Below are 10,265 nucleotides of genomic sequence, written 5' to 3' on the forward strand. Positions count from 1 at the left end.
TAATCCCACAGCTTGAGCTCGTTGTGGACGACATCCCGACCCCACGCCACTGCCCCTGAAGTGGGGAGGGTTTCCCCCCGCACTTCGCCTCCACGTCTCCCTGAACATGCCACGCGTTTGCTGCAACCCCAAAGCACAGCAACATCTGACTTTTGGCAGGCAGAAAGGAGAGGAAGGCTCACCCTCCTCTGCACAGCGGCGTACTCACCGTGGGCCTCTTCCAGATGAAGGGAATGGGTGGCTTTTTACTGAAGAAGAGCGAGGAGTTGCAGGCGGGGAAGTCGATGTCCTCGAAGAGGATCCCCTTGTGCAGGCACTCCTGCTTCAGCTCCTTGTAGGTCTTCCCCGAGCTATGGGTGGCACGTGCAGCCCCGGGCAGCGTGGGCGGCCTCGGCTTCGCGTCCTGGTACAGGTAGGGCATGGCTCCCTCCCGCCGGCCAGAGAGAGATCCCGGGCAGCCAAGGCTTAGGAGGCGGTGGGGGCAGGAGGAGGCGGGGAACGGGAGGAAAAAGACGAGGGAGCAAAAATACCTCTAGTGCCTTGCGAAGGAGAAGGGGAAGGAAAGGAGCGTGCTCTGGGGAAGCCGGTGGCGTCCTCTGGCCCTCCTCCGTCACGTCTCCTTGAACCACAGTGCAAGGCTGACCTCCCAGCATCTCCGTACAAGCAGAGATGAACACCCTGAAAGCAAACAGGGAACAAAAGCGGCCGGCGCCGGCCACGCCAGCTGCTCAGCGGGGTGTAACCGCTGCTCCTCGCAGGTGGAAGAGCAGCACGGCGTGGCTGCCGGTGGGGCCACCCCAGCAGGCAGGTGTTGTCCTCAACGGATGATGCACAGGAAGGAGAGCAGGGCTGAGAGGTGGCCAGGGGCTGGGCCACTCTGCCGGGGGGGTCTGGCTATGGGGCAAGGGCTGGGAGTGCGCAGGAGGGGTGGTGGTAGCTAGTGGGGAGGGCTCAGGGCAGGACGGGTACCGAGCAGCAGGGCAAACCCAGGGAAGGTGTCAGAAAATGTTACCTTGAGGAGGGATTTTAATGGGCCACGCAATGAAGGAGTTCTGCATGCATTGTAACACAGGATTTTAAAAACAAATACATGCGTACTTGCCACTGATTTCCAGGTTTCATGATGGTGCTTGTCTGCCACTGTGCTTCTTTTGCTATCCAACTTTTACCTGCAGCATCGTATCTCACGTTGGACAGTAAAACACTGTGCTGGAGAGGACGCCAGTCATGGATGAGAGCGCCGTGGATGCTCTGAAGGAATAATGGCAAGGCTTGGAGCCAGATGGGCATGGATGTTCCTCTCTGCTTGGAAAGGGAAGAGATGCCACCCTCTTGGAAAAAATTACAGTACCTGTAATACAAAACACAGCCCTGAGTAGAAATAGCACCCAGCTTCCCTTTGCTTTAATTGGCCCTTTGGTGGACCAGTCGAGTTTACTGCCAAGAGGTGATTTATGGAGAGCAATTAGGTGAAACAGAATTAGTTTCTTTCTGTTCTGCTATTTTTCACAGCAGTGCTGTGAGGAAAGCTTTCTTTTTCAGAGCGCATATTCCCATGTTCAATCCCCATAAATGCATCCATTGTTGATGCCTGCAGGCTCCCTGCTGAGACTGAGTTTCCGTTGCCCAAATGTATGGATGCTGTCCAAGCGTGTGAGAGGAGGCAGGCCTGGTGCTCCGAAGGTGCCTGTGATTTGACCGAATTTTAGGTCTGCAGAAGAGAGTCCAAGCTACTCACCTCAGCTTTTTCTGTAGTCAGTGCAGAAGATTGGCACCTCCAGAAAGTAATTCACCATGTACTCGCCCATGAGATCCCACTGGAGATGACTGTGTCTTTTGTTTGCCTGCAGAGGGACCCTCATGGACTAGTTTAGGGTAGTCACTCAGCTATTAAATGCGTATAGTCAAGTGAGAGGGATCCCAGCCAAGGGGCTAAGGCAGGAGAAAGGCATTGAAATGCCAGCACAAACCCAGGGACACGATGTATCCAACATCTCACATTCAGCCAGTGGCAAACCCAGGAACTTACTTTATCCACAACACCTCTGTGTGGGCCGAGGCACGTTGTCATACACCAGGCTAACGTGCTGACTGGGGAAGGAGACGTTCAGTGTTGTAGACGTGCAGCCTCCACACCCGCTGCAGCCCAAGGAGAGTAACCATAGCACTTCAGGGAATTCCTGCTTTTCAGAGTTCAGATGCACATAAAAATGTGTGGGCTGAGCTCTGTGGGTGCTTGTCCTGTGGCAGGGGAATTCATGCAGTTCCTCTCCTATGTGACCACTCTGGTGTGTAATAAGGGATGTTTTCACACTGCAGCCTTTCTCCCAGGGGGCAGGGGCAGCCTTTCCCTCTCCTCACCCTGCTGCTTTGTGTTATGACACTGCAGGGAAACTCTACATCTTTGAGATCTCAGCCTTGGTGTCAAGGCACTGAAAGCGCTCAGGAGAGATGGTGCCCGGGGGCAAGTGGAAAAAAAGAGGAATGAGCAGAAGATGCTAACAAGATGTCTCAGTTCTCATTAAATTGCAGCACTTTGCCAGTCACATGTTAAGAATCATGGCTCTCTGGCCTGGAAGGGCAGAAACATACAGACATATGTATCACATACCTACCCCACTCAAGTGTTTTACAAGGAAAAAGGGAATTTGGGCAGTTTTGCTTTTTTACCCTGACAGCCCTTTTGAAAGCTGTGAGAAGTGCATTTCTCCCCTAAGACGACTCTTGTTATTGTTGCCACTTGGCGCCGTCTGTGGGACTTGGGGACTGTCAGAGGTGGGAGGAAAGCGAAACACAGGTATTGTGATACTCCGTTATGGACAGACACCAACAACACATTGCTACTAGCTCAGGAGAGCAGCGGGCAGGATTTGAACCACTGACTTTGGCTTTGCTTTGCTCCTTAGATGCGCTGGTCCACTGAGTAAAAGCAGGCTAGATTTTAACACGCCCTGAACGGCAGGTGAACACAGATGATAAAAGGCTGTGAAACCAGGCTGTGTGCGTTTTCTCTTGGCACACCATTGCAACAGGCATGTTGTGACATTAAAGCAACACAAGACAGCCCTGAGTAACAACGTCCTTCCTCCACAATTACGCTGTCTCAGGAAGAGTAGGTTTCCAGCCCACCAGCTCTCTCCTAGCAGGGGCAGTAGGATAGGTCTGTCCTTGGTCTGCAAAGAGATTGCCTGCCAGGGTGTGAAGGTGCTGCCAGCTGAGAGATAGATGTCAGGTCAAAAGCAATTAATTCCCCACAGGCCACCTCTGGAAACCATTAGGGTCCCACAGTCTGCAGATTCCGCTCGACCAGGCAAGACTTCGAAGTGATGGCGTAGCAGCACGGGTAACGCACAAGCTGGCGATGTATGTTAGAGCTGAACACTGTTTTCTTCCAAGCACCTTCATTAAACACCTGCTTCTGAACCACCAGGAGTTTTATCTGTCACCTTCAGCCACGGCTCCAAAGCACACAGAGGGCGTGAAGACCAGCGCAACTGCGGCTGCTCGCAGGCATTGCTCTCCTGCCCAGCCACACTGCTCATCCCACGACATCCACAGAGGGGGCCTGGTGGGTCTTGCACTGAACAAGCGGTGGCTCTGGCAGAGGGCGAGCATCCTCTGCCAAGAGCAGAGCCTCAGGCACATTCGCGGCTGATGGGAACAGGAGCAGAGTCATTTCTGTCCTTTCTTTGTCTGTCATTGGTGCTATTGGGACAGACTCCCTTGGAGGTTCTTGTTTTCATCAAGAAGGCAGAAAGTCTAATTTGGTTTTCTGTGTTTTTAACTGCTTTTTATCTAAGAGAGGCCCTTCTCTCTCTCTCCAGCTGTAATTCATGGAGTAGAAGGTGACATAAAGGGAACCCAAAAGGCCGGATGTAGGAAACTATGATTTCTACTTCTTGGCCTCCTTGCTTAGCATCATGCTACAGCTCTGACTTTCAGCCCCCGCTGTTCAGCATCTGGCATGTGCTTTTCTGAGTCACACTTCTGTAATTCCCTTTTAACATCAGGTGGACCCTGGTCATTCAGGATTTAAACTTGGTTATTCAAATGAGAGTAACCTGATTAAGTCTTTCATAACCCTGTTGTCATTAAACCTCATGCCCTGTCACCAGTTTAATGTTGGAGGATTTATCCATAGCCTTTGACTTTGATCCCACATTCTGCAGTGCTTGTTGCCTGCTGGCTAAGACCCTTCAGTGTCATCTGACCTTCTCTAAGGGTCTGCTTTAGGCTAGATTATTTAATTTTGTGCTTTTTCTCCAGGAATTTGAGAGACATAACTGGTTTTGTCTTCATCCTTTTATAGCTCCTTTATATTTGCAAAGATTTAAGGGTAGATGTTGATATGTGGACTGAGGTACTATCTGTGAAGCTCAGCAGCTCTCTGTCCTTCCTTCCTCCTCTGAATTTGTATGAAGTTATATAAAACATCTTTGTTCTGAAATTAGTCTCATTTCATACTGCTTGGCGCCCTCTGAACCTTGCATTTGTTTGAATCCAAATGCCACAGTCGTGGTCACATGAAACCATGCTGTTTCTTATATTTTCCATTACTTTGGCTCAGTGCAGAGCATGGACTTTTGCCCAGCGGCTTGCAGCCTGGCAGGGTTCGCACATGCTCCTGCACACGTCTTTGCTAACTGGGGAGATGTTATATTGCTTTAACAACAGCTGCGACCAGATGAAATTGAGCCCAGCTTGGGGCTGTTTTTTTAAGGAATTTTCCTTCAGCTTCCAGCAATAAGGTAATACACGCTTTTTCTGGTATTACCAGGGTTCACTCTAGCGGGGCTGGAGCATCCTTCGCTCCCTCATTTCCAAAAGCAGAAGTGAGGCAGAGGGAGGGGAGGTGAGAAGGGTCATGCAGAGCTTTAGGGGTTGTGCAGGGACTGCAAGCCAGGCCTGAGGACTGGACTGCCCTACAAAATGTTATGGACAGCCTAGTGAAAAATGCTGGAGAGCAATGAGAAAAAGGGTACTGAAAATCAAGGGGAGGGGTTTTAAGAAGTGCCCTTTGAAAATCCTGCCCTAGGCTGATTAAAGAAAAAAAATTATCTAGGAGGAATTGCAGGATTTCAAAATCTCATTCAAAGGAGGATGCTAAAATTACAGTGAATGTTCGTTATCATTTTGCATAGTGGTGAGAGCCAGAGGCCACAGCCTGGCTGCTTTCACTGTGCTGTGTAATAGAAAAAGGTCCTTCTCCTAAAGGGGTGTCAATCCCAAATGTGGTTTTAGGACTAATCTGTGCTCACACCACCTGCAGCTTTGCCATCACCGCCGTGCCTGGCTGCGAAATGCTGACACGGGCCAGACATGCTGCAGGGCCAAGGGGAGGCGGGTGCTGAGCCGTCACCCTGAGTTGGGGTCACCTCCCGGGGCAGCTCCCCCACAGCAGCCCACCTTGCCCAGGTCACCCCGACACTTACAGCGCCCCAGGGCCAGGAGGCTCTGCTCTGCCTGTCCCCGCTCTGCCCAGCATCACCCGGTGGGCTACCCCCGCTTTTGTATGCCCAGAATGAGATATGAAACACATCCTCTTGTCTGCTTTGGTAAGTAATGACAACACTATCTGTGCTGGCAGCTCAAATATTATCATCAGACAGCTGTCCAAGTGCTTTACTCAGACAAACAGGCATGGCTTTCTGAGCTGTTGTTCCAGGCTTTTGTCAGAGCTAAGCATACGCCGCTGCATTAATCCATTACTTCGGGAGAGGGACTGTTTTACAAACAAAAGAGGGCTTTTAAGATTATTTTTATTTTGTTTCTTTAGACTGTGAAACACCAAGTGACAGTGTGGGAGAGGAGCCAAGCTGTAGCGTGACTTCAACCCCCTGAGTCAGAGGCAATCCCTATGAGAGCTCAACTTTTCCTGGTAGGATATCTGTAACAGCACCCACCAATCTTTTTTGGGGGACCTTATAATTTTCAGAGGCTTTCATCAGTGTGTGTTTCAGCATCCTGACTTGGAGGCAATCTTAATTCTTTTCTCACTAGGAAAATCCTGGACTGAATTTACTGTTCCTCAGCTTTATCCCTAAGCAGTAAACCAAAATGTTATTTCGTGTTTTTACAAGTAACATCGAAAAGGTGGAAAAATAAAGCAAAGTAAAAATAAAACTAATCCCAAACTGCAGCAAACATTTAAGTCTTTGCTTAAAAAATCATCCAGGAAAAACAAAAGAGCAGGAAATTCTGATCTGCAAAAAGACTGATTTTTGCCACTTATTGAAACCCCAGAAACTTCAGTTACAAGCTCTCGCATTCCCCCCCGTAAAAATCCACCACTGGGTATAACTTTAACTTTTACCTCCTCCTGTTTTCAGAATTATTGGCTTCACAAAGTGCAGTAAGGTAATAACATTTCCAAATGTTACTGGCACCGCAGCCGTGGGGGTGGGCGCTGAGCACAGCCCCTGCCGAGCTGGGAGCAGCGATGCGGAGGCGCTCCGCACGGAGGCAGCTTCAGCTAAGGAGAGAGGGATCCGCAGCAATCCCTGCGGTTCTGCCATGGCCTGGATTAGTGAGAACTTCAGACCTGTGCGAATAGTTCGATGTGGACACTGGCGTGGGAAGGCAGCTCCTGCTTCTGCGTCGAGTGGCTGGAGCTGGTCCTGAAGGAGGTGACGGGTCTGCACCGCAGCCCCGAGGAGGGAGACCCTGCGAGGCTTTAGCAGCCTGGGCAGCCTTAACCCAACGCTGCCTGGCTCAGTCTGTCTTCTGCTTTTTACCTTTCCATCTTTCTACCAGGATCTGAAAGTGGGAGGGAGTCCCAACAATTTCGCTGTCATCGGTTGTGCACCCCTCAAATTAAAGTGAGGCTGAAAGCCACATCCTTACCTCAGGTTGCAAAAGGCATCTGTCCTTTTTTAGACCATAGATTATTGCTGCTGCTGGCCCAGGAGAATTGTGTTTTTGCCCTTGTAGCTGGCTGTGGTGGGAGCTGCCTTTCAGTGGCTACGGCTCCAGACAATGGAAGAGACCCGTAAGCCGCACAGTGGGGAAGGAGCCAGTCTGTTTCTCACTAATGAACTGCATAAACCATGTAAGATTAAACCCATGCCTTGAGTAAGGCAGGAGACCACCACAGGTAGTCTTCTCAGAGGAACATGGAATACCAACCAAAACAGAGGGGTCCTGCTGCTTGAAACTATTTGCCCACCCAGGGCAAGAGGCTGTGGGCAGAGGAGCAGGAGGAAGAGTAGAGGTGGCTTGAGGGAGGCTGTGGAGAAGATGAAGGGGAACCTGAGTTTGCACAGGGAACAGGGATATCCCAGCTTCCAAAGGTCCTTCTATGGCTCTGCTTTTAGTTTCACTGAGTAGCAGCCATCTCCAGGCTAGAAGAAAACAAGTGCCGTGCACGGTGCCCTGGCTCAGGACCAAAAAGTGCAGTAAGAGTTTCAAAATCCCAGTAGTGCCAGCAAGGATTAGCCTCCCAGCGTCTCATTTAGAAGATCCCCAGGGAGCAAATCTTCCCTGAGCTTCATGCACGGTTGGACTTGATGACCCTAGAGGTGTTTTCCAACCTTAATGATTCTATGATTCTATTCTATGATTCTAAGCAGCAACCTTGCAATACTGAGGGGAGGAGGACGTTTGGTGGTGGAGGCTTTTTGGAGCCTCCCAGACAGTGGTCACCTGGCTGCTTCCATCACTCATGGTGGGGAACAACTTGAAGACTTCAGTGGCTGACCCAGCTGGGAAATGTTGGGACAGTGCAAAATCCCTTCCTGCTACAAAGGCATTCAGCAGGAGAGCATCATAAAAAGCCCATCAACTGCGGTAACAAAGCTGGCTCCGGCTTTGAGGCAGACACCTCAGTGTGCAGGCACTGCTGTCCCTGCTCCTCTGCCTTGCAGCTCTCACCTGAGGGCTGAAGATACAGTGTGATCAAATAGGTAACACACTGGCCTGGGCTTCAAGAAACCTGGATGCTTGTCCTTGAGATGTTACCAAGGTGAATCACGTCACCTCTTTGTGTTTGCTTTCCCTCTTCAGACAGGGTCGCTCTGTCCTGGCTGCTTCGGTCGGGGATTGTCTCTCCTCACAGGCACAGGGAAGGACCCAAAATCAAATATACATTGCCCATATAACTGTTACACTGCAAAGTATTTTGAGATCCCCACGGTAGGGTGTTCTCTTTGCCCACACGCAGAGTGTGCAGATGGTTGTGCCTGTGTGTGCACGTGCAGGCTGTGCATGGACCGTTCTTAAAACCCTATTATAAACTGCATCTTCCACTGGGAGAGGAAAAAACCAGGTTACAAACATTCAAAGCAATCTCTACACTCAGGGCCTGCAAACAGAAGCCGTAACAAATCAAATGTAATTATAAGCTGGAACAACATGTGCTAGTGTTAATATAAGCTCATTTGGGTATTAAACCATTAGAAGAGCTCCACAGACCTCCCTCGTGGGGATTGTTCCTTGAGCAGCAGAAAGAGATGTGGGGAGGGTGATGCTCCGTCCTCCATCACGGAGGCTTTGCGGCGCTGCCAGGGGGGCGGCTGCCGGGGCAGCCGGCGCAGCCAGGGCACCTCTCCCGCTGCGAGGAGGGAGCGCCGTGCCACACGCCCTTTCGGGGACGCCCCAGCTACCTGAGTCAGCTCTCCGGCCACCCACTCACCACACGTATTTTGGCATCCTCCAGGCTGGCACGCTGCGTCCCTCCGCCCCAGCACAAGGGCGGCACACATGGTCCCTGGGGTTTGTAACAGTCATGTTACCAATTTTTTCATTGATCCTCGCTGTGGGAACCCATGGCAGAAGCGAGATAATCTCTCTCTTTCATCATCTGTACTTTGAATGCTATTATTGAAAAGCATTTTTGCAATCCTCTTTACACAAAAAATTGGGCAAGCTGAGTACATCCCCCGTGCTCATCACCTGCTTTCATAGAAAAGTGGTTCCACCCAACAAGGGCAGAGGTCAGGCATACAGAGAAAACATGGGAAAAATCACATGCAAGCCTATTCCTTATCAAAGTTTTATTAAAACAGCTAAAAAAAAAAAAATTACTTTGCACGGCCTTTCCCCACCAGAGATAGCAAAAATAGACAAATAAAATCAGGCCCATGGCAGCTTGCCATAGTCCTCACACAATGCGGGGAAAATTGGTTTACTGATGTATAGAAACCTGCCTGACTGCACCCCTTCTTCCCTACTTATTTACTCTGGAAAAAGTCACTAAGTATTTTGTGTACAGCTGAAGTTAGAACAGAGCCCAGAGGTCTGGCAGGAGACAGATGCACATTTCAGACCCCTGTAGAGTAACTCTGCCACTGAGCAGTACACATACCCTGGTTAAGAGAGAAAAGAACCCTGAAAAGTGGTTAACTAATATTGAGAACCTACCTACAGTTTTGGAAAATTGTTCATATTTTCCAGGGCTTATGTTGATTTTGAAGAGATTGCAGCGCGTTCCTAGACACGCTGTGCCCAGTAGCACAGCCCAGCAACGCCGGGGCTGAGGGTGGGTTTGCTGGGTGGATGTTTCATTGGAATGGCTCCACTGAAAGAGTATCTCCAATCTGTGCCGCGAAATGAGCCAGCATAAGCTGGCCTCAGCTCAGACATCTCTATTTCCATGGCAAGTTGAAGGCAAGCCCTTAGAGAGGAGCGCGAGAGCTGTTGTACGGATGAAGCTAAAATTCACGACAGCTGACTGTCCGGGGATTTCCCGAGTTAGCAGTCACACCTGGGCCATCATGTTCTGCAGCCTCCAATGGTCGTGCCCTGTGTGAGTTCATTTAATCTCTTGTTGTACCAGCTAAGACTTTCAGCCTCCGCAGCATCTTACAGCAGTGCCTCCTGCAGTTTATATATGTGAAAGGGCCCTTCCTTTCATTTACATTTGCTGCCTGATAATTTTACTGGGAACCTGCTGATTCTGGCATCACTACAAAAGAGTGACTCAGGACTTTCTGTTCACCTTCATCATTTCACATTTATACTCCCCATACCAGCGGTTTCTCTTCCAAACTGAAGCGTCTTGGTCTCCGTAGGCCCTTGGTTGCTCTATTAAGTTTTCCCTGGATGTCTCACAGAAGGTGTTCCTTCCACTGTCACAAGGCCTGCCACACCTGGGCAACTGCTGCACCAGCTGATGAAGCGATATTCCCCGTCTTCCTCTTGTTGGATCCTCCCACACGGGCATCCTCTTGTTCCTTTCCTTCCTGTCCTTTTCCCAATGCCTGTTGGCCCGCTCCGTTGGGTGCCTTGTCCAGACCCGACGCTGTCTTCCCTTACTGAAGCAGAAGAGA

The 10,265-nt window shown here is 50.2% G+C and overlaps 1 protein-coding gene across 1 annotated transcript in view; it reads right to left on the reverse strand.

Moving 5' to 3' along the window:
• CAPN9 (calpain 9) overlaps positions 1-8,770 on the reverse strand; it is a 36,744-nt gene extending 27,974 nt beyond the window's left edge. The window contains exons 1-2 of the mRNA XM_064445666.1: positions 8,630-8,770; positions 209-1,351 (exon numbers count right to left, since the gene is read on the reverse strand). Of these exons, the coding sequence (XP_064301736.1) occupies positions 209-421 (213 nt within the window). The 5' untranslated portion in view covers positions 422-1,351; positions 8,630-8,770. The remainder of the gene's footprint in view (positions 1-208; positions 1,352-8,629) is intronic.
• Positions 8,771-10,265: the final 1,495 nt, after the last annotated feature.

This window comes from Phalacrocorax carbo, chromosome 3 (genome assembly GCF_963921805.1).
Source record: "Phalacrocorax carbo chromosome 3, bPhaCar2.1, whole genome shotgun sequence".
NCBI classification, from domain to species: Eukaryota; Metazoa; Chordata; class Aves; order Suliformes; family Phalacrocoracidae; genus Phalacrocorax; species Phalacrocorax carbo.